This window comes from Leptopilina boulardi, unplaced genomic scaffold, assembly GCF_019393585.1.
Source record: "Leptopilina boulardi isolate dan_hultmark-lab unplaced genomic scaffold, ZJU_Lbou_2.1 LbouV2_51, whole genome shotgun sequence".
NCBI lineage: Eukaryota > Metazoa > Arthropoda > Insecta > Hymenoptera > Figitidae > Leptopilina > Leptopilina boulardi.
The window spans coordinates 1,697,767-1,723,132 of record NW_026137996.1 but is presented as its reverse complement, the minus strand read 5'-3'; the positions used below and the strand labels follow the sequence as shown (position 1 = coordinate 1,723,132).

Genomic DNA, 25,366 nt, shown 5'->3' with positions numbered 1-25,366 from the left:
GATATCCTTAAAGGGATGTTTTTGGAATATCCTAGGATATCTGGTGCTGTGAGGGATCACTTTAAAAACAGTATCCTGAGAATATCTTCTTGACATCCAGAAGATATCCTGAGAATATCCTGAAAATATGTGTGGGATATCCTGACGATATCTATGGGATATCTGGAGGACATTTATAAAAGTCTATAGAGATATCCAGAAGATATCCAAAGGATATCCAAACCGCAGATTTTTTGGATATCTTTAAGAGATCCCTAGGATATCTGCAGGATATTATCAATATATCCCAAGATATCTTGTGTTATTAGGGTTTAATTTTATTAATTGTTTACGATATTTTGATTTTTTGTAATTTTTTAAAAATTATATATATATGTGTATTTAAACCTCTAATTATTATTTTCATATAAATATAATTCATATAAATATTCATAATTCATAAATATAATATAAATATAATTCATATAAATTTTTTCTTTCTTTTTTTAATTCACAAATGAGCTTATTGGAAGAATTTCAAGAATCAAGATAAATGATTATTGCACCCCCTTCGAAGGTGACCAAGAAAATTTAATTAAATCGAAATCACAGTTGCTTGTTGCACAAATACAATTACCAAAACATTCGATGGTAAAATATATATCTTTAATCGAATTACTTTGTTCATGGAAAGCTCAGTGTTATATATATGTATTTAAAATTTCAAAGAGTGGGGAATGCATCCGTCTAACAAGTTCAAGAGCAATATTTCTGTGCCCAAACTTTGAAAGTGCAGATTTTATAATGTGGAGAGGGGGATGTTGGTGGGCATTGGTCAGTGGTATATAAAGGGAGACCTGATCAACCATACTCATCACTAACTCAAGCTGATTCAACTGCATCACCTCAACAATGGCATTCAAGGTGTGTACAAAAATTTTGTGCATCACTTACACAAAGTGGATAGAGTTCTTTTTTTTCTAAAAGTGCAGTTTCTTTCATATTTCCCCCCTCAAAAAAAAAAAAATATCAAATATTTTTTAATTTCATTTTTAAGTGTAAATTTTATTTAAAAAAAAAAATTATTTTTAAAAATAAGGAATAAATTATTTTTTATTACTAAATTGTGCAATTTTTTCAAGTTTCGTGCGTGTTTATGTGATTAATTATTATATTAAATATTATTTTCTATAAAAATTTGTTGCGTAACAATTTATTATATTACAATAATTTTTTGTTAATAATAAAGTGATTTTAACTGTTATAAAAAATTGTTATAGAATTATTTTTTAAAAATTATTGTAATTTTGTAAATAATTAATAATTTTCAAAAATTATACTAATTATGGTATTTTATTTTTTTTTTTGTTTACCAATTATAGTAAAATAAATAATAATAATAATAATAATGATTTATTTTAGTTCGTCGTTCTCGCCGCCCTCGTGGCCGTTTCTCAAGCTGGATTTATTGGCGCACCGCTTGCCGGCTATGCAGCAGCACCCGCTCAATTAGCGTACGCAGCGCCAATTGCAAAGGCAGTGATTGCAAAAACTGTTGACGCTGATTTTGATCCTCATCCACAGTACAGTTATTCCTATGATGTTCAAGATTCATTGACTGGTGATTCAAAATCACAACACGAATCACGTGACGGTGATCTTGTACAAGGTAGCTATTCACTTCTTGAATCCGATGGAACAAGAAGAACTGTCGATTACACCGCTGATTCAGTGAATGGATTCAACGCCGTAGTACGTAAAGAACCAGCTGCAGTTGCCGTGAAAGCAGCTATTGCCGCTCCAGTTGTTGCCGCCGCCGCAGCTCCAGTTGCCTATGCGCATGCTCCAGCTATTGCCGCTGCCGCTCCAGTTGCCTATACTCAATACGCGCATGCTCCAGCAATTGCCGCTGCGCCTGCTCATATCGCTTACAGTGCACCAGCTGCGCATTACGCTTACAGCGCACCATTGTCACATACAAAAATCGTTGCTCCCCTCTCATACGCCAGCCACGCCTACATCCACTGATTTACCTCGAAAAATAAAAAATTAAAAAACAAATTTCTATTTATTTGCGAATTGTGTCGAGTCTCATTAAATGATTTTATAAAACATTAATTTTGTCTTCTTATTTTGTCCCAATTTGTTTTTTTTTTTCATACAAAGAACTTAGGGGTTTTTTTTTTCATTTCTTTCTTAATTAAAAATTTTTTTTTTATATTTAAAATTTTACAATTATTATTCATTTGATTCTATATTTTTGTTATATTTGTTGGATAATTTAGTCAATTCTTTGTAAATTTTAATAGGGTAAGTGCATCAATTACGGCGCTTTCATAAAAAATTATTATTACTATTATATTTAATATAACTGTTGCAAAATGATTAAAAAAAATTATATTTTAATCATTTTTTGATACAATTACTAATGAAGATATGAACATTTAAACAATTATTAATTCAATTATTTGAGATCAAATTTTTTCCCTCGCCGTAATTGAAACATTTTTAATATTTCCATTGGCTCCAATTTCGGCGGACAAAGTATGTTCAAAATACACGTAATTTGGACACCGAAACTGATATAAACGCGCCGCAATATATAGAAAATTACGGTATTAGTTTTAATTTCTCATATTTTTTTAAATAATCGATTTTTATAAAGTTAAACATTTTTTTTAACATCTAAATAACATAACCTTTTAGTTTAATAAAGTCTTAAATTTTGTTTATACAATAGAAATGTCGAATTTTATTTTTAATTTACTTCTATTAAAATTGAAATGTATAAAGTGTACCGGAAGTATGTTCCAACTCGAAAGGCAAGGAGTGTATAAAAGAAAATAAAAACCAAAAAACCCCTTTTAAATTCAAATTCTCAAAAATTCTATAAATCCTTTTTAGATTAAAAAAATTTTTTTTTTTAAATTGAAATTAAGATTTCAATTATTATCGATAAATTTTAGATCATTTTCAAATAATTTTCAATATTTTTCTCAGCAACACTTTTTTTTGCTTTTTCAAAAAAAAAAGTAAATTTTAATTAACTAAAAATCAACTATATTTTTAAACATTAATTGAGGGGAAACATTTTTTTTTTTGCAACAAGAATTACACGAAAAAAAAATCTTTATCTGGAACAAAAATATATTTCTCTAGAATAGCAAAAACTTTCGCTATTTTAGTAAAATATTTCTCTATTCCAGTGAAACATATTGTTTCAGGTGAATATTTTTTTCCATGTAAAAAAATTAGCAAAACTTGTTCAAAAACGTTTCTAAATTTTTTTTTTTTTTTATTTCGAATAGAAATTCTCTATCTATTGAGAATAAAGCCATAAATAGATAAACGATTTTGAGAAATCAATTACAAGAATTATTATATATATATATATATATATATATATATATATTACATAAAACCAGTTTAAAGTTCAGTGGTCCCGAAATGACCTTGACGTTATTAATGCTCTCATATTTTAAAAGAAAGTAAAATTCAAGGCTATATATAGAGAGATATTAAATCCAATAACGCAAAATTTTTCTCAAAAAAAAAAAAAATTAAATTTTTCCTTTAAAATTATATTTATTCAATAAAGAATAGATGCAAAATTTAAAAAAAAATGAAAGAAAGACACACACACAGACTATTAATCACAAAGAAAGCAGGAACCAATTTAACCTTGGTTTTGACAGTTTCTCTTCAACGAAATTGATATGGTTGTGTTACAATTATTATTTTTTTTTTGCCCGTCAAAAAACCTAGAATTTGACTTCCCACATTACTGTTCGTGTGTGTGTGTGTTTACTGTTAACCTTGACGCAAGCAACTCTCGTAAATTCTCACTTTACGGTGTCTGTAGCATATCCGGGAGCAAAATTCTTTTGTGTCACATATGCCCTTTTTATCGTGGGGGTTCATCTTCGATATTATAAGTGAGCTTTTGCATTGAAGTTCCGTAAACTAAACATAAACCACTTATATATATATATATATCTAAAAATAAAATACTTGTATACATTTGGAAAATTTATGAAAATTAAAATTCCAAGTGAAAAACGTATATGGTATTACTATTTATCAGATAGTACTCTTCGATTTGCAGTAAATATACTATTTTTTATATTTTACCTGCAAATAAATTTTATTTGCATCAAATAATAATTTTTGTTTTTTTTTTATTTCTATTTTAAAAAAATCGGACAAGTGCGAGTTACACTCGCATTAAAACCGAGGGTTCCGTACCCTTAAACCTAAAATTTGAGGGGTTTAAAGTTTGAAGGCCTAGATAAAATCACAGAAAATTAAAAAGTATTAAAATAAGCTGCAACGCCATTCCTATTTCCAGTTCCAGTTTTTTATAATCATTGCCACTACCATTTTTTCTAATTCTCATTCCCACTTTCACATTTCACATTCACATTTCACTTTCACTTTCACTTTCCCACAATGGAAGTGCGAATGAGAATTAGAAAAAGTGGAAGTGGTAATGTAAATAAAAAAGTGGATGTGAAAATGGGCATGAAAATTATACAAAGTGGAAGTAAAAATGGGAATGAGAATTAGAAAAAGTGGAAGTGGAAACGGTAATGAAAATGAAAAAATCCCTTTCAAAGTCAAATAAAATTAATCAGCATGTTTCTATTATTTTTTTACCTTCAAACAACACGTATTACCTTCAAAAAAAACCTACCAATTGAACCTAAATTGCAATAGAATAAGAATAATAAATTGTTTCGATTTTTTTAGATAGAATGTTTTCCTGGAAAATGCAAAAATTCCTTATAAAATTAAATAAAATTAAACAGCATGTCTCTATAATTTTTTTACCTTCAAACAACGTAAATTACCTTAAGAAAACCTACCAATTGAACCTAAATTGCAATAGAATAAAAACAATGAATTTTTTTCGATTTTTTTAGATAGAATGTTTTCCTGAAAAATGAAAAAATCCCTTATAAATTTAAATAAAATTAAACAGCCTGCCTCTATAATTTTTTTACCTTCAAACAACGCATATTACCTTCAAAAAAGCCTACCAATTGAACCTAAATTGCAATAGAATAAGAATAATCAATTTTTTTCGATTTTTTTAGATAGAATGTTTTCCTGGAAAATGAAAAAATCCCGTATAAAATTAAATAAAATTAAACAGCATGTCCCTATTTTTTTTACCTTAAAACAACACGTATTACCTTCAAAAAAACCTACCAATTGAACCTAAATTGCAATAGAATAAAAATAATCAATTTTTTCGATTTTTTTAGATAGAATGTTTTCCTGGAAAATGCAAAAATCCCTTATAAAATTAAATAAAATTAAACAGCATGTCCCTATTTTTTTTACCTTAAAACAACACGTATTACCTTCAAAAAAACCTACCAATTGAACCTAAATTGCAATAGAATAAGAATAATCAATTTTTTTCGATTTTTTTAGATAGAATGTTTTCCTGGAAAATGGAAACCAGGGGGGGGAGGGTACATAGTCATTTTCAGGGATTTTTCTTAAAAATTCATGGTTTTTCCTTGACAATGCTATGATAATTAATTCCTATGAGATTCGCTATAGTTTTCCTGTAATCTACACTCCAAAATACACATATAATATATATTATATGCATATTATATTATAATAAATTTCAACCCTCTAGATAAATTCGTGAGGCCGCTAGGGGGGGGGGGGTACATGCCTTGCTTCACTAGTCTCATTAATAGGGTTCCCCCTTCGAGTACGGAACCCTAAAAAAAAACATTACCAAAAAATTGAAAAAATTATTTCAAAAAATCGTAATTAACTTTCTTCATACATGCGTAATCATTAATATTTAAAATTTTAAAAATTCTTAATAAAAAAAAATTTTAATTATCCGTTTAATAAACATTACATATATATATAATTGAAAAAAAACCAGGGAGATAATTGAATATTCCAAATATTTTTAATTAGTCACATAAGACAGGTGATGTAAAAATAATAATAATTAACACCACAAGCTAATTAGGTTTTAAAGTTACAATATACATGCAGCAAAGTTGAAGGTGAATTTGATCTCATTTTTTTTGAGTATAGTAATTAAGGCGTGGCATACTTGGCCCACAGTTTGGCCTCTCATGCAAATATAAAAATATATACCTGCAATTTTATCAAGAAAGTTTTATATAAGACAAAGTTTTATATATACATATTAAGTCACAGAAAAAAAAAAAAAATTAAAGAATGATAGATCACAAAATTTTAAAAAGTGTCTCAATGTCCAAAGCATATACGAATGATTTATAAAATCAACATTATTGATTAATTGTGAATACTAAATATATTTTTTTCTATGAAATCTTTTTTATTGTAGGATGCATAAAAAAAAAGTTTATTTCCAATAGTTAAATTTATACAGGTATTTATAATATATAATATATTATTTTGTGCATAAATTTTGAATTATAACGATCAATCATTTTTTATTTTTTTTTTTTAAAGAAGTTGAGAAATATATTAGAGAAAAAATATTTTTTCCATATAATTTTATGGTGTGTATTTGAAAAAAATTATTATTAAACAATATTATTTGTTATAGATTTTTTTTTTTTAACTTTTTTTTATAAGTTAGTTTTAATATTTATAATTTTAGTTACATTCTGACAATTATTGATTAAAATAATTAAAAAAGAGTATTAAGATAGGTGAATTGCCATTGATCTTTACTTATCGTAAAAGGGAAGATTTTTTCCTAATCGTTTAATCACGATTTGTAACATAATGACAAAAGGAATATAAATAGAATAAAATTTTCTTCGTAAGAGTAATTTACAAAAAAAGGAGAATTTTTCTTAGAGGAGCACTTTTTTTTGAAATATATTCTTTTCTAATATTGAGAATATTTTTTTTAAGAAACTATAATTTTTTATTATAAGGGACAATAATTAATTTTAAAAGCACTTTGTAAAATTGATCAAGTTTTTGGAGAAAAGACACGAGTATCAAAAATTTATATATCTACATATACTTATATCATCATTGTGTAATAACTGTTATTATATGTTGTAACTTGAAACACATGTCTTCAACTGAAAGTTGGAACAATTTTTGACTTTTTAAGACTTGATAATAATGGGTGTGGCTTATAACCGATTATTTTACTTTTTCACGAAATGCGCACGATTATTTTTTATCGCACAATTAAATGAATTTTTAAAACAAATATTATATTTCCATATATTACTTCATTTTTTGACAATATTTATAAATGTATTTTTTTTTTAGAATCTCATAAATAATATCTTATTTAATTGTTTTTTTTTTGAATTTTCCTAATTTGAAATTTTTTTTATCAATTATCATTATTATTATGATATTTAATAAGGTGTGAAATTTTTTTCTTCCATATTTCATAAACAATATGAATTAAAATTTGATTTTTGAATAAATAAATAAAAATAAATTAATCCCCCTGCAATGGCAGATTGTTACAAGTGGGCGTATAATCAATTTCATGCCTCCAAAAAAAAAAGAAAGAATAAAAAAAAAATCGTGAAAATTAAAGTGGCGATTATAAAAGATCAAGGCTTCTTTATTGCGCGAGTTAATAAACTATATCAGTATACGTGAATTATAGCTTCACATTCATATTATCATTATACATTTTTCATTGAAATATTTTTAGGTGTGAAATATTTTTACATCTAAATTTTATAATTTAGATGGGGGATTAATTTATTTTATTTATTTATTCAAAAAACAAATTTTAATTCATATTGTTTATGAAATATAATATCAATAAAATATGGAAGAAAAAAATTTCACACCTTATTAAATATCATAATTATAATGATAATTGAAAGGGCATGTCCCGTTTATTTGATAAATAAATAAATAAATAAATAAATAATTGATAAAAAAAAATTTCAAATTAGGAAAATTCAAAAAAAAATTTAAATAGGATATTATTTATGAGATTCTAAAAAAAATATATTTATAAATATTGTCAAAAAATAAAGTAATATGTAAATATATTTGTTTCAATTAATTTGGAAAATTAAATTAAAATACAATTAAAAAGAAAAAAAAAGAAATTAGTAAAAATTTCCTGCGCTAAATATGAATTATTTTAATTACATTTATTTTTTAATCTATTATTAATAATAATAATAATAATAATAATAATAATAATAATAATAATAATAATAACAATAATAAAATTGTAATTTCTCGGAATATAAAATGATTTCGAGTCGATGAACGGGTGACCTTATGTGTTGTTCCTGAACTTGTGTATTAATTTTAAAATATATATAAATGGATTTGTATTTGTGTGCGCCTTAAGGTTTAAAATGAAATTATATAAGACAGATAATAGTGGTCCAAATAGTGACATTGGGTAGAGATGATTTTTATTTTCAGGGCTTAACATCAGAATTATATTCCCAGTGAAAGTTGAAATTTTTTTTTTTCTCTCTCTCTAACCGAGAGAAGTTTGGGCATATCAGTGACCAGACTTTTGCAAAAAAAGGGAAGGGAAAAATTTTTTTTTACCACAACACATACATATTACATCATGGAAACTGTATATATACATTTACGAGATCCAATATTCGATGCATTTGCAATGCAACGTTGATGCGTTGGCTTCGCTTCGTATATAAATACCGTTTCACCCCATTTGGTTACCTCAGTATCACACGATTCACCAGTCCCTCAACAACTAACCATGGCTTTTCAAGTAAGGGCAAAAAAAAATCCCTTCGAAAAATTTTTTTATTCAATAAAAATCCATCAAATTTTTATTCTATTTTTTTTTTTAAACAATCCTATAATTTGAGGTTTAAAAAAAATTTTAACAGCACACTAATTTAAAAGTATCAAATTGATACCAAAAATATCAAATTGATATAAAAATTTTGTATCAATTTGATATTTTTGATATCAATTTGATACTTTTAAATTTGTGTGAGAATTTAATTTCATTTTATTGTTTATTAATAATCATTATTTTTTTATTTATTATTTTTTTTGAATTTTATTTATTTTTGATTTTAATAAATTTAATTTTAGATAATATTATATATTTTTTTTATTTAAATTATTATAGTTTCTAAAAGAAGAATAAAATAAAAATTTAATTAAATTTTTAAAAAATTTGTCATTCCAGTTCGTTGTACTGTCAGCGTTGATTGCTGCAGCAAATGCAGGAGCAATTGGAGCACCATTAGCCTATGCAGCACCAACGCTAATAGCAAAACCAGTGGACGCTGATTTTGATCCACATCCACAATATAGTTTTGCATATGACGTTCAAGATTCATTGACTGGCGATTTTAAAAGTCAACACGAGACACGTAATGGAGATATGGTACAGGGAAGTTATTCCCTTTTGGAGGCTGATGGAACTAAAAGAATAGTGGACTATCATGCCGATGATGTTAATGGATTTAATGCAATTGTTCGTAAAGAAGCTGTGGCTAAAATTGCCGCACCAGTGATTACAGCAGCGCCAGCAAAAATTGCCTATGCACCCACTGCGCATTACAGTTACGCATCGCCAATTGTTGCTGCGCCTGCGCAACTTTCTTACGCGCAGCAAATTGCCAAAATTTCACCTGCCACTGCGCATATCACTTACGCTCAACCAATCGCTAAGCCAGCTTTAACTTATGGACCACCAATCGCTAAAATTCCAGCGGCACCTGTTTTAGCTGCCACCAAATATGCAGGTCCACTTTCATATATTGCACATGTAACATACACATCACCTTACATTTCATATGCTCACTAAATTTTTCCGCAAAAATTTTTTTTTTTTTTTTCCCCTCCAATATAAATTTTTCTCCATCAAGTAATCGATTTTTACATAATCATGCACACTGTAAAGAAATTTTTAAGACTGAAAACACCTATAAATGTAAGAGAAAAAACACTAAAGACTGAATATTATAACGATTTTAAGAGCTAAAATTAATATCCGATTTTGTTTTAAGTTAAAAAAAAAAAATTTAACTATTTTTTTTTAGAAAGCGTTTTTAAGACATTTTTACAGTGTGTATTTTGAAAATAATTTTTAGAATGCGGAAAAAATGATTTTTTTTTTCAATTCTATCTATAAGGGATAATTGGGAATTATTTTCAAATAGTGAAAAAAAAATTAATTGCCATTTTATATTTTTGAAAAACTTTGATTGCAAAATCGTCATTGTGCTCAAAAATAGGTTGTTTTTTTTTTTAGTCAATGAATTTTGAAGAAAACGGTAATTTTACTTAATATTTAAAGGGATAAAATTTTAATTTCCGAAAAAAATGTTTCACAAACAAAAACAATTGAAAATTTTTAGTGTTAAAAAAAATTTTCAGCTTTCTCATTAACAGAAAATTTTAATTTGTCCCTTCTTCTCAATAAGACTGATCAATTCTCACGGTGTCACAAATTTTGCTAATAATTTCATGTCTCAAATTTAATTATCAAATAGTTTCATTTTTATTTTGAATTGTCATCTATTTGAAAATTAAGAAAATACTACTAATTTAAAACAAAAATGTTTATTATCAAGTTAAGTATATAATTAATTTAATTCCAAAAGTAAATTTTATTTTTAGAAATATTTTTTGCTCAAAATTTTAATTTTTACAAAACATTTATCAATTATCATAAATAATATAAAATTTTGCCATTATTATGATAACAAAGACAACAATTTTTATAATAATAACAAAATACTATTGTTTTTTAAATTCTTTTTCATATACGGGAGAATTAATTGTATAATTAAATAATTACACATATAAAAACGACATCGACCTACCCGAATGTAAATTGCGGAACTCGGTTTTTTAATGAGAAGAGATGCGTCGCGATACATCTTACTTTCATTGTAATGATTTACACGGAACAGAAGCTTATAACGGTGAAGGTCGCAAACACAGGTTTCGCTTTCATATCAATGTCGTCTTCGAAATTTAGGTCGTCGAAAGGGAATACCTCTTCTTCCGAGTTTAAAACATCGTATTAAAAAAAAAAAAAAAATAATAATAATGATGATGATAGTCATATAGATATAATTAAATTTTAATTAAATGCTATATTTTTAATATACATTTAAATAAAAAATAAAACATCGAATGTATTCTTAAAACATGACCACAGGTCAAAAATAAATTGTCATTTTGTCAATTTAAAAAATTTATTTTTTTTATCCTTTCCTAATGTTCCCATAGTTAATTTATAATTATTATTATTATTTAATAAAATATTTAATTCCAGCCTTTTATTCTTGCAGTTAGAAATATTACAAGAAAAAATTATTTATTAATAAATATTGTTATTTTCCACTTGGAAAGATTCCCCGGAAATTGCCCCCTGGAGGTTCTATCAGAATATTCCGCCGGAACTTCCAACGTAATTCCGTCGGAATTCCATCGAAGTTGCAAAGAATTTCCGATGGGATTCCGACGGAATTACGTTGGAAGTTCCGGCGGAATTCTGATAGAACCTTCAGGGGGCACTTTCCGGGAAATCTTTCCAAGTGGGTTCCAAGAAATATTATTATTTACAAAAAAATTATTCTTCAAGAAATTTATTAAATAAATTTTTTTTTATTTATTATTATACACCTGAAAGACAGTTGATATATAAAAAAAAAGAAATTATACAGGAACCACAATTGAAAACTTGATTTTTTTATTTTATTTTTATCCACCATTTTTTGAAAAATCTTATTCAATGTGCCGAATATTAAAAATTTGCACATATTATGTCACTGGCACATTATAAGACCGGTTGTAATAATTTTTTTTGTTTGATCTACTTTTTAACATATAAAAAAAAACTTGAACAATCAAGAGAATATTTCAAATCTTCATAACTGATCTGCTTTTTTTTTCATGAAAATTTATTTTTTTTATAAGATTTTAAACTAATTTAAATCTAAATGTTTTTAATACATTTTTACTGTATTTTTATACAGCAATATAATATAAATAAATATATTGTTGAATTAAAAAAAAAAAAAAAAAAAAAGTTTTGACAAATGATGTGAATCTCTTTTCCAAACACGTTCCTATTGTATATTGTAAACGTTCAGTGAATAACAATTTTATTTGTATCTAGTTAACAGATGAGAATAAAAATATTTATTAATTATAATATATTAAAAATTTTTAGATTTAATTAAATTTTTTTGACTTTTTACATTAATTAGGATTGAAATAAAAAAAAAGAAACGTTCTAAAAAAATGTATCAGTTGGTTTAGATATACTTTATAAATACATTCTAAGTAGTACAACACTATTATAGTCAGACATTCCGCTCTTTCTATTGCTAAATCATTCTTTTGCTGCGATAAGATTGCAACTATATAAATACTGGATTAATCAAAAAAATTTTTTCATTTAAAAAATATTTTTCTTTTCAATAATATTATTCTAATTACAAAAGAATAATAAATTCTTATGTACAAGAATAATTATTCTTATATTAAAAAAATAATATTCCTATTTTCAGAAATATTATTCTTCTTACAAGAATATTATTCTTCTTATAAGAATATTATTATTACAAGAATATTATTCTTATACCCCAAGAATCTTATTCTTACTTCAAGAATATTATTCTTATTTCAAAAATATTCTTATTTTAAGAAAATAATTTTTTTTTTTTTTGAATCAAATACGAAATTCGTGATATAAAAGTGCAAGAATTGTATTACTTTTTGATTAGGCAGAACACGTAGTCGAAGGTCGTTTTATTACGAGTTTTATTTACGCATTGTTCTTTCGTAAACAAGACAAGCCTAACGGATTATGTAACGGATAACGACGCGATGAATCGTCAAGAATAACAAAAAAAAAAAAAAAAAGAATAAAAGTAAAAGAAGTTATGCATTCACTTGACATTGGACTTTTACTTATAATAAACGTACTCAAGTAGCATCTGTGTTGACGCATCGATTGTCATTTTGTATGCGAGGTGTCAAACGTGCCTCCAATTGCTGCGCTATATTGTTTTCAATAAACGTAAATGTCAATCATTAATTAAATTTCAGAGCAATTTGTTTCAACAAAAATTTATTTGTTTTTTTTTAATTTAATTAATTGAATTGTATTTTTTTTTTTTTTTGATAAAAAAAAATGTATTTTAATAATTTTCTAGGCCAAATAAATATTTTATTTGTTTCAAATAAAAATTTTATTTCGTTTCTATTTGAAATAAATAAAAAGATTTATTAAGCTCTAAGAAAAATATATTTTTATTTGATTCAAATATAAAGTTTATTTATTGCAAATAAAATATTTCTCTGAATATATTTAAGTTCCATTTTCGCGAAAGATTAAAATCAAATGCTGATCACAATTTTTAAATTGAAGTTCAATTTTATATGAATTGACCCCTCCATTAAAATTTAATCGTGTGTAGAATCAGGATCCCTAAATTGTTATTGTTAAGCAATAATTCTATTAGTATTTAAAATACAGAGATTCATGAGTTCGCATACTAAATGCTACTTAAATTCAATTAAGAGCGATATACTATATACTTAGATACCCAAGAAGCACGTAATATTACCTCAATATCAAGGTAATATTACACGTAAGATTCGTAATATAACGTTGTAATATTACAGTAATCTTACAGTGATCTTAAAATGTCCGCCTCAAGGTAATATTACCGGTAATGTTACTGTAATATTACGCGCTAATATTAAGGTAATATTACAGTAATATTGCAGTAATATTATACCGTAATATTAAGGTAATATTACAAGAGAATATTACAGTAATATTATGGGAATATTTCTTTACGAAAAAAATCTACCCATCCAGGGAATCGAACCCCGAACTCAAAGCACACGAGTCCAGTGTTTTACCAACAAGCCAAATTGACTTATAATATATTTACGTTTTTTATGCTTTATGAATAACTCAAATCAGTCTGTAATATTACTGTAATTTTACTGTTAATGTTACAGTAATATTCCCGGTAATATTACCTTGAGGTATATATATAACTAAAATTAACTAAATTGGCATTATTTATCATTTAAATAAATAAATAAATAAATTATATTATATATTTTATACTTATTGTACTGTATTATTAGTAACTGTTTGTTTCCCTTTAAAATGTCTAGCAATAAAATAACCACAAAATATGATGTTTTTGAGCAACTAAATTTTTATGGAATTGAGTAGGGACATAAAATTTCAAGAAATTCTCACCGCACCGTCAGCGGTGTCAAGAAATAATGTGTGCGCGAATATGTGAGAAAATTCTTGTAGGACTTCTCGCGCAATGGATGACGGGCCCCCCAATAAATAACAAGCGCCGCATTATAATCTCTTGAGAGTAACGCGTCTTAAATGCCTAACACAAAAAAGAAAACAAAAAATCATCAACTTCTTTGTTTTTGCTGGTGCGGAATTTCACGAACCAGATTGTAGTACGCGTGAATTATTTACCTTAGAGTCTTTTGTCTTGCTGTACCAAGAGAGAAGAAAATAAGATCTTTTCTCGATGAACTGGAAAACAAATGAGCCTTACCTATCTTAATGGACAACGAAGAAACACACAGCAATGACCCTCGCAAATATTTTCCTTCTTCTTTTTTTTTTCTGTTTATAATCTCCGCTTTTGCCATATAGCCATTAAACTTGCATTTCTTAGTCGAGATTTATTTTCTCTCGATTATGAAATCGACTTTCGTTAAATATGCATGAGAAAAAAAAAGAATATATACAAATATTTTATTGAAAATAATAATTCTTTTAAATTTTGATATTTGAAAATTATTGGAAATTCCTTATTGTCAATTTATATATGTAATTGTGTAATGTCCTTGGAAAATACATATAACCTTCATAATAGTCTCGTCATGTGCGACCTTAGTCAGTCTACCCTCTGTTTAATAGCACATTTGAGTGCGCAATGAGAAATTACAATTATTCATGACAAGTGGGAGTTTAGCAAATTGTGACATTCTCGTCCAATATAAGCACTGTAATTCTCAATGTTTTCACCAGTGTCTTCTTCAATTCATAAACGAAAAGTCATAATATCAAACAAGTCGCAAAAATGTCAACTAAGGTGTGTTTTAAAATCCAAGTGCCACAAAGGATAACAGTGCTATATTCTTTTTTTTCAAAAATAAATTTACTAATTTATTTTTTAGATCATTTTTATTTTCTCTAATTGAGTTGCTTAATGATATTTCAAAAAAAATTTCAGATTACATCCCTCTTGTGCATGATATTGGCGATGATTGTCATTGAGGCAAAAGTCGTTCCAGTATCTCATGTAGCACCAGCAGCACCAATATTGTCAAGAATTGAAAATTTTGATGCAGTACCACAATATAGTTTTGCATACGATGTTCAAGATCCAACGACTGGTGATTCTAAGGCACAATTTGAAACACGAAGTGGTGACATTGTCCAGGGTAGCTACAGTCTCATTGAAAGTGATGGTACACGTCGCATTGTTGATTACACAAGTGATCCAATTAATGGCTTTAACGCTGTTGTCAATCGAGAACCAGCAGTAGCCGTTGCTACTGTTCCAGCTGGAAAAATTGTAGCATCACCAGCAATTGCTCAAAGAGTTATAACTTCACCTGTTGCTGTTCCAGCTGAAAGGATTTTAGCTTCGCCATCTGTTGCTGTTCCTGCTCAAAGAATTATAACCCCACCTGTTGCTGTTCAAGCTGAAAGAGTTTTAGCTTCGCCATCAGTTGCTGTTCCTGCTCAAAGAATTTTATCCGCACCAGTTGCTGTTCAAGCTGAAAGGGTTTTAGCTTCGCCATCAGTTGCTGTTCCTGCTCAAAGAATTATAACCGCACCAGTTGCTGTTCAAACTGAAAGAATTGCTGTTCCTGATCAAAGATTCTTGACCTCATCTGTTGCTGTTCCTGCTCAAAGAGTTATAGCTTCGCCATCAGTTGCTGTTCCTGTTTCATCTCCCTATACTGTACCAACTGCTTATGCATCGCCTGTGACTTATACCTTGCCAAGAGCTGTTGCTTCAAGATTAACAGTTCCATTATCAGCTCCTCTGACATATGCAGCTTATACACTTTAAGATATAATTTTTTTAAAAAAAATCATCTTTCATTGTTTGCAATTGTTATACACGAATACAATTTATGTACATATGTAAAACTTCTATTTTTACTACAATAAACTATATTGAAAATTCAATTGAATTGAAAATAGATTTTTCAAGGACGGTGTCGAGGTCACGGGGTCGGTGTCGTTTTTCGAAATTTGTTAACTTAATATAATAGAAGATGTTTCGTTTTAAATTAAGAAATGTTAAAATTATTAAGTTAAAAACATTTGATTTTAATGACACTTAAAATTAGACACAATATTATAGGTTACTAACTAAAAATTGAAACAACAACAATAAATAATAAAAAATTGAAAAAATCAAAAAATTCTTAAAAAATTGCAAAATAACCCTTTTTCGGGTTCAAATTGAAAAAAGATGTTACATAAAAATAGTTTGTAAGATTTTCTAATAGCATATATGCAAAGTATTTTGATTAATTTGAAAATAATTGAAAATAGATTTTTCAAGGACGGTGTCGAGGTCACGGGGTCGGTGTCGTTTTTCGAAATTTGTTAACTTAATATAATAGAAGATGTTTCGTTTTAAATTAAGAAATGTTAAAATTATTAAGTTAAAAACATTTGATTTTAATGACACTTAAAATTAGATACAATATTATAGGTTACTAACTAAAAATTGAAAAAACAACAATAAATAATAAAAAATAATAATAAAAAATTGAAAAAATCAAAAAATTCTTAAAAAATTGCAAAATAACCCTTTTTCGGGTTCAAATTGAAAAAAGATGTTACATAAAAATAGTTTGTAAGATTTTCTAATAGCATATATGCAAAGTATTTTGATTAATTTGAAAATAATTGAAAATAGATTTTTCAAGGACGGTGTCGAGGTCACGGGGTCGGTGTCGTTTTTCGAAATTTGTTAACTTAATATAATAGAAGATGTTTCGTTTTAAATTAAGAAATGTTAAAATTATTAAGTTAAAAACATTTGATTTTAATGACACTTAAAATTAGATACAATATTATAGGTTACTAACTAAAAATTGAAAAAACAACAATAAATAATAAAAAATAATAATAAAAAATTGAAAAAATCAAAAAATTCTTAAAAAATTGCAAAATAACCCTTTTTCGGGTTCAAATTGAAAAAAGATGTTACATAAAAATAGTTTGTAAGATTTTCTAATAGCATATATGCAAAGTATTTTGATTAATTTGAAAATAATTGAAAATAGATTTTTCAAGGACGGTGTCGAGGTCACGGGGTCGGTGTCGTTTTTCGAAATTTGTTAACTTAATATAATAGAAGATGTTTCGTTTTAAATTAAGAAATGTTAAAATTATTAAGTTAAAAACATTTGATTTTAATGACACTTAAAATTAGATACAATATTATAGGTTACTAACTAAAAATTGAAAAAACAACAATAAATAATAAAAAATAATAATAAAAAATTGAAAAAATCAAAAAATTCTTAAAAAATTGCAAAATAACCCTTTTTCGGGTTCAAATTGAAAAAAGATGTTACATAAAAATAGTTTGTAAGATTTTCTAAAAGCATATATGCAAAGTATTTTGATTTATTTGAAAATAATTGAAAATAGATTTTTCAAGGACGGTGTCGAGGTCACGGGGTCGGTGTCGTTTTTCGAAATTTGTTAACTTAATATAATAGAAGATAATCAGAAACATGTAAAACGAAATCCAGAATTTAATTTCAAAATTGGTTTACAAACTGATATTAATCTATTATTATTTCCTATATATAAGTATTATTTTTATTTTCTTATAAAATTAAAATTTAATTTTCTTATTCTTGCTCTGTTTCTTAAAAACGAACGATCGATAAAAATATTTAAATCCAATATATTTTTAATTTAACATTCCATTTGGAATAGAATAAAACAAGGATCAGCATCAGAAAGAAAAAATAAAACGCTTTTTTTCAACACTTATTTTATAATTTTACGATTATAAATATTTCTTGACGTCCACGAAAAGATCCCACTTTGTGGATTACAATAATAATTATATTCGAATTAATGTTCACGCAAAAATAATGACAAACTATTTCTCCCACTTGGACAGATTCCCTGGAGGTTCTATCAGAACTCCGCCGGAACATCCAACGTAATTCCGTCGGAATTCCATCGGAGTTCCAATAAAATTTCCAATGGGATTCCAACGGAATTAGGACTCTAAAAATTTAAAAAAAAATTAAACGGAATTCCGTCAGAACTCCGTCGGAATCTCATCGGAAATTCTTTGCAATTCCGACGGAAGTCGGAAGTTCCGGCGGAATTTTGATAGAACCTCCAAGGGGCACTTTCCGCGCAATCTTTCCAAGTGGCCTGTGATCTTAAAAAAATTTATTTTTCTTTAAAACCAAACCATATATTTGGGGGGCGGGGGTAATCTGAACAATTATGTTTTTTTGGAAAAATTGAAAAAAAAATTTAAATATCCAAAAATTGTTTTACTAATATTTTTTTGTCAACACAGAAAAAAAAACTGCATCAGAATTCAGAAAAGAGCTCCAAATTTTTTTCGAAGCCCTTTTTCATCATTCAGCGCGCACAAGGCAAAATCACGTATTTTGTTATCGTTCATGGCGAATTGTAATTACTATGAATAATATTGTGTTGACAAAGAGGTGAATTGCGAAGGCAACTATACTCAAGAAGTTTCATTTTAAATTCAATCCACATTTACCGGCTTCATGCTCATGTTTCTCTTTTTGACAAGTTGCACAATATATTTAAAATTTTTTTATTTTTATCATAAGCTGTAACAGCAATAAGTATATATATACTATATAATCGAGATCTTAATAAAATATAATTACTTCGAAATGAATTAGCACTCTTTTTAAAATTATACAAAAAAAAAAAAATATGAAGATGAATTGAAATTCTTTTATTTAAATTCAGTCTTTCTAATATGATCACACAATTTTTGCATAATAGAAAGCGAGAAATCTGTTTGTAAAAATTTATTCCTTTGAATCCATGTAAATCATGTTCAATGATCATAGTTCAAAATATCTTAGATCAATATAGACAAATTTTGTATACAGGTCCATCAAAATTCATTTGAATTGTATTTTTTCAAATGACCTAAAAAGTAGTGTATTTTTTTTTAATCCAAACAGAATAAATTTTAGATTTTAATTGTTATTTATTATTATTATAATTAATTTAAAAAACGAAACAGATATAAATAAAACAGGCTTGTAAAAATATAATATTTATTATTATACGATATAAAGCGATACATATATATTTATTTCAAAAAATGTTCATATACAATAAGATTAAAGGTATGTATAAGTGAATCCTTCAGAGGGATTTGCAAATGCAAATGGTGACGAATAAGTTGAATATGCCGGATAAGTGAGACGAGATTCTGGTACATTGACAATTCTTTGAAAATTTTTACCAACTGGAACAACAGATGTAGCACGAGCTCTCACTGGAACATATTCCATTTGTTTCTGATATTGCTCTGAATTTGTAATTGGAGAATTATTAATTCTTGATTTCACTCGCAAATTTTGTGATTGTCCAGCAATCAATCGTCCCGATCTTGCTTCAACCACCTCGACATCCGAATCTGGTCCACTCGATGGGATTGTTGGAACTGGTCCATTGGATGCTGCTGGAGAATTTTCAGCCAATGAAACATCAGGAATCACTGGCGAAATTCCTGCCACTGGAACTAGTGGTGATGTAGCTACTGGAGTTGCAACTAAATAGTAAAAAGAAAGTTTAGGTAATCTAAATTTTTTTTTTTAAATTTCTTAAAATAGTATTTTTTTTACTGTTTGCTGCAACTACAGGTTCCTTGCTAACCACAGCATTGAATCCATTGACATCATCAGCTGTATATGAAACCGTTCTTCTTGTTCCATCACTTTCAATAAGACTATAACTACCCTGAACAATATTTCCATTTCTAGTTTCGTATTGTGCTTTTGAATCGCCAGTTATTGCGTCTTGAACATCATATGCAAAACTATAACGTGGAACTGTATCATCATAATTATTGACATCAGCTACTGGTATCGATTCAACTACACGAACAGGTTGAGCAACTTGTACCAGTGCTCCCTGTGAAAAAACTGCCAGACCCAAGAAAATAATAATCTAAAATTCAAAATTGAAATTAAGAAACCTAAAAAATGTTACTATTTTTTTTCGGTATTACCTTATGAGCCATGTTTTTGATAAAAAGATCACAGAAGAACTGATGTCTGATGATCAGATCGACAGGGCTTTTATATACAATGAACGCGTGTCATGTTTTTAGTGACAATAAAGCAATAGTATAAAAATTACATTTGCACCCAAATGCATCCCCACCTAGAATTTGACCTCCTCAATAACCAAGTACCATGTACCAATGTATTTCTTATCTTTCTTCATATATATTGACGTCGTCTTCTTTCAACAACACTCCCGATGAGTCTATTACGCGACTTGAAAACTAAATCAAAGAAGTCAATTTTTTTTGTCTCACAAATGATTTTTTCGACTCACAAAAAAAGAAGAGTTTCATTTAAATTCTCATCCAGTCTCCAAATTCGAAGGATTCACGATGTCTTTTACGCTTTTTTAATAAGGAAGTTAAAAAAAAATCTTCTTTACCTTAAAAGGTAAAGTAGCCTATTGAATTCTCTCTTTTTTTATGAAAAAATAAATATATAAATAAAAATTCAAAAACCAATTTCTATTTATATAAAAAATAATGTCTTTATTATAAATTAACTATTAATTAGTAATAATTAATATATGAAAAGTAAATTGTTTCAATATATTTTTTAATGATTACACGTTTCAATTACGGCTCGACATGTCAAAACGTCGAATTAAATTTGTACCATAACGATATGTATATATATGTAATTATGCAATATAAATGCAGTTAAGAAATATCATTTGGCAATATAATTAAACAAAAAAAAAATGTACATCTTCCAAGTAAGTCGCATGTTGTACTTGAAACTGTTATATACTTTCTTGGATTGAAAATATGAAAATATTGATTCAATCCACATCATACATGCAATTAAAGTGTCACTCGCCTTCAATTATATATATATACATTCGACTGAAACGTTTGCAAACAAATTTGGGGCAATGTAAAATCTCTTTTTAATATTCTTCTCTTGATTCATACATGTATAATATAAACCCTTCAGGTATATATTAAGGTACACACGTTTAACAAAAAATGAAGGAGACTATATAAATAATAATAATAATTTTTTACATGTTTATCAAAAAAAAATTAATTAAAATTTTTTTCCTTAATATTTTCAAAACTTTCGGAAAAATTTTCTGTTTATAAAAACATTTTGATATAATTATAAAATATTGATTAATTTTTTATCTTGCAATTTTTTTTTTTTAAGAAGGTGAATGAAAAGAGGAGACCGATTATGAAATTATTTTCTCTATAAAACTTAAACACCAAATGATTCGATCACTTATATTCTATAAACGATTTGCAAAACAGGTTTTAGAATGTTATAATACAACAAAATTAGATATTATGCGCGTTGAGTTGAATCATATACATAGTAAGGGTGAAAGTGCGCCTTGGCACTGAGAGTTTAATTTAAAAATGGATAATTCAATGTCAGTGGCCCATTTACGGATTCTAGACACTTGCCAGGTGTTGCTCAAGTTTCTGAAAAGTGCACGAAATGCTATCGAGTAACACTTGGCATTACTTAAACATACGCCCCTAATGAAGAAATTTTTTTTTTTTAATTATTACATCATAGACAATTTTTTATTATTTATTTATTTATTATTACAAAGATAATTTAGTTATAAAATGTTTAAACAACTGATTTAATAACTTTGTACCTATAAAGAATAAACTTCAATTATTCAGGTATCTATAAGTAATTAATTAATTTTTAAAGTTAATTATGTAAATTAAAAATTTAATTCTGTACCTAATCATGTTTTAATTTTGTAATTATTTATCTAAAATTCTTGATAATTAATAAATTAATAAGCAAGGTATTAAATTAATTAATTACATAAGTACCTAATTACTAGGTTACTAATTAACTAAGTAGCTAATTATTAAGTTACTAATTAACTAGGACGATAATTACTAGGTTACTAATTAACTAGGACGATAATTACTAAGTTACTAATTAACTAGGGTACTAATTAACTAGGACGATAATTACTAGGTTACTAATTAACTAGGACGATAATTACTAGCTTTCTAATTAACTAGGGTACTAATTAACTAGGACGATAATTACTAAGTTACTAATAACTAGGACGATAATTACTAGGTTACTAATTAACTAGGGTACTAATTAACTAGGACGATAATTACTAGGTTTCTAATTAACTAGGGTACTAATTAACTAGGACGATAATTACTAGGTTACTAATTAACTAGGGTACTAATTAACTAGGACGATAATTACTAGGTTACTAATTAACTAGGCTACTAATTAACTAGGACGATAATTACTAGGTTACTAATTAACTAGGGTAATAATTAACTAGGACGATAATTACTAGGTTTCTAATTAACTAGGGTACTAATTAACTAGGACGATAATTACTAGGTTACTAATAACTAGGACGATAATTACTAGGTTACTAATTAACTAGGGTACTAATTAACTAGAACGATAATTACTAGGTTACTAATTAACTAGGACGATAATTACTAAGTTACTAATTAACTAGGACGATAATTACTAGGTTACTAATTAACTAGGGTACTAATTAACTAGGACGATAATTACTAGGTTTCTAATTAACTAGGGTACTAATTAACTAGGACGATAATTACTAGGTTACTAATAACTAGGACGATAATTACTAGGTTACTAATTAACTAGGGTACTAATTAACTAGGACGATAATTACTAGGTTTCTAATTAACTAGGGTACTAATTAACTAGGACGATAATTACTAGGTTACTAATTAACTAGGGTACTAATTAACTAGGACGATAATTACTAGGTTATTAATTAACTAGGACGATAATTACTAGGTTACTAATTAACTAGGGTACTAATTAACTAGGACGATAATTACTAGGTTTCTAATTAACTAGGGTACTAATTAACTAGGACGATAATTACTAGGTTACTAATTAACTAGGGTACTAATTAACTAGGACGATAATTACTAGGTTATTAATTAACTAGGACGATAATTACTAGGTTACTAATTAACTAGGGTACTAATTAACTAGGACGATAATTACTAGGTTTCTAATTAACTAGGGTACTAATTAACTAGGACGATAATTACTAGGTTACTAATTAACTAGGGTACTAATTAACTAGGACGATAATTACTAGGTTATTAATTAACTAGGACGATAATTACTAGGTTACTAATTAACTAGGCTACTAATTAACTAGGACGATAATTACTAGGTTACTAATTAACTAGGGTACTAATTAACTAGGACGATAATTACTAGGTTTCTAATTAACTAGGGTACTAATTAACTAGGACGATAATTACTAGGTTACTAATAACTAGGACGATAATTACTAGGTTACTAATTAACTAGGGTACTAATTAACTAGGACGATAATTACTAGGTTTCTAATTAACTAGGGTACTAATTAACTAGGACGATAATTACTATGTTACTAATTAACTAGGGTACTAATTAACTAGGACGATAATTACTAGGTTATTAATTAACTAGGACGATAATTACTAGGTTACTAATTAACTAGGCTACTAATTAACTAGGACGATAATTACTAGGTTACTAATTAACTAGGGTACTAATTAACTAGGACGATAATTACTAGGTTTCTAATTAACTAGGGTACTAATTAACTAGGACGATAATTACTAGGTTACTAATAACTAGGACGATAATTACTAGGTTACTAATTAACTAGGGTACTAATTAACTAGGACGATAATTACTAGGTTACTAATTAACTAGGGTACTAATTACTAAGTTAATAATTACTAGGTTACTAAATAACTAGGAAGTTAATTTATTGGTTACAAATTAACTAGAAAGTTAATTACTAGGTTACTAATTAATTAGGAAGTTAACTACTAGGTTACTAATTAAGTAGGTTACTAATTAAATAGGTAACTAATTAATGAGGTAAATAATTAACTTTGTAACTAATTAACTATGCAAATTAATTGGGTAAATAATCAACTTAGAAATTAATTATCTAGACAAATAATTAATTGTCGATGAACCTAATTATCTAGGTAATTAATTATTCATCCAGAGTGTAATTAGATACCTAAATAAATACCTAATTAATTCCCAATTTATATAGTACCTAATAAATTAGCTTTCACAACTAATTATCCAATTTTTTCTTAGAAACTCATTAATAATTTAGCTTCGTAATTAATAAATTAAACTAAACGACGTATGAATATTTTAAGAAAAATATTTTTATTCAGTAAAATAAGTACAAAAGAAGTAACAATAGATATTTATATATTTACAATGATTTGACTAGGACAATTGAGTCAGAAAAATGATTAGATAATAATCAATGATGATAGGCAAATGGAGATGGTGCCACATAAGGATGAGCATTGTTAGCTACTGGAATTACTGGAACTGGTGGTGGAATTTGTGGAATTGGCGGAATTACTGGCACAGGAGGAATAGCTTTAACAATAGCTGGTTCTCGATGAACAACTGCATTAAATCCATTAATTGGATCGGCAAAATATTCAACAATTCTTCTAGTTCCATCTGCCTCAATAAGACTGTAACTTCCACTAACAACATCTCCATTGCGTGTTTCGTGTTGACTTTTTGCATCACCCGTTAAACTATCCTGTACATTATAGGCGTAAGTGTATTGTGGATGTGGATCATAGTCATCAACTTTGACCAATGGCGGTGGAGCTACTGCTACAGGTACACCTGGCACTACACTGGCTCTGGCCATCATTATACTCGTTGCAATGATGACAAAAATCTGCAAAAAAAAAAGCAGTAGCCACATTAGAAAAATGGATTCAATAATTTAATTAAAGAGAACATTATTTTTTTCCATCAAAATTAATAAGAAAAATTTTGAGTGAAAGGTATAAACTAAAGAATAAAAAAATTAAATAATTATTAAAAAAAAAAACCAAAACACGGAAAAAAAGATTTATCTGAAACAGCGAAAGGTTTCACTGGAATAGCGAAAGATTTATCTAAAAACAAGTAATATATTTGCTGCTATAGTGAAACGTTCCAGGCAAATCTTTTTTTTTTGTGAACAAATCACTTTTTTCTTGACACTCGCGAATTTAACAAATTTCAAAATTCTATCACCACAAATAAAAAAATT

General features: G+C 27.1%; 4 protein-coding genes across 5 annotated transcripts in view; 2 read left to right on the top strand and 2 right to left on the bottom strand.

The window, feature by feature from the left end:
• The first annotated feature begins 747 nt into the window (after positions 1–747).
• On the top strand, positions 748–16,156 carry LOC127289926 (calphotin-like). Its single transcript, XM_051318211.1, has 4 exons — positions 748–903; positions 1,402–2,004; positions 9,125–9,709; positions 15,189–16,156. Exons 1-4 carry the CDS (start codon positions 892–894, stop codon positions 16,035–16,037), a joined length of 2,049 nt encoding a protein of 682 aa, XP_051174168.1. The 5' UTR covers positions 748–891; the 3' UTR covers positions 16,038–16,156.
• Positions 8,566–11,146, top strand: LOC127289802 (larval cuticle protein A2B-like). The gene is made up of 2 exons (XM_051317979.1): positions 8,566–8,695; positions 9,125–11,146. Exons 1-2 carry the CDS (start codon positions 8,684–8,686, stop codon positions 9,746–9,748), a joined length of 636 nt encoding a protein of 211 aa, XP_051173936.1. The 5' UTR covers positions 8,566–8,683; the 3' UTR covers positions 9,749–11,146.
• Positions 16,157–19,264: 3,108 nt separating the features above from the next.
• On the bottom strand, positions 19,265–20,639 carry LOC127289797 (cuticle protein 19.8-like). Its single transcript, XM_051317972.1, has 3 exons — positions 20,241–20,639; positions 19,855–20,179; positions 19,265–19,781 (listed from the first exon to the last, which is right to left on the bottom strand). The coding sequence occupies exons 1-3, from the start codon at positions 20,250–20,252 to the stop codon at positions 19,348–19,350; spliced, it is 771 nt and encodes a 256-aa protein (XP_051173929.1). The 5' UTR covers positions 20,253–20,639; the 3' UTR covers positions 19,265–19,347.
• A 3,810-nt stretch (positions 20,640–24,449) lies between these two features.
• The window catches only part of LOC127289805 (larval cuticle protein A2B-like), a 60,402-nt gene continuing 59,485 nt past the window's right edge, over positions 24,450–25,366 (bottom strand). For both annotated transcript variants that reach the window (XM_051317982.1, XM_051317983.1), the window contains one exon: positions 24,450–25,006. In XM_051317982.1, coding sequence (XP_051173939.1) covers positions 24,569–25,006 — 438 coding nt within the window. In that variant the 3' untranslated portion in view covers positions 24,450–24,568. The remainder of the gene's footprint in view (positions 25,007–25,366) is intronic.

What these genes read in the sequence shown, in the direction of transcription:
- LOC127289926 (XM_051318211.1), top strand. An exon ending in CCAGCCACGCCTACATCCAC is followed by an intron (nt 2,005 to 9,124) that starts TGATTTACCTCG and finishes TTGTCATTCCAG; the next exon opens with TTCGTTGTACTGTCAGCGTT. An exon ending in CACTTTCATATATTGCACAT is followed by an intron (nt 9,710 to 15,188) that starts GTAACATACACA and finishes AAAAAATTTCAG; the next exon opens with ATTACATCCCTCTTGTGCAT.
- LOC127289797 (XM_051317972.1), bottom strand. An exon ending in ACCTGTAGTTGCAGCAAACA is followed by an intron (nt 19,782 to 19,854) that starts GTAAAAAAAATA and finishes TTTACTATTTAG; the next exon opens with TTGCAACTCCAGTAGCTACA.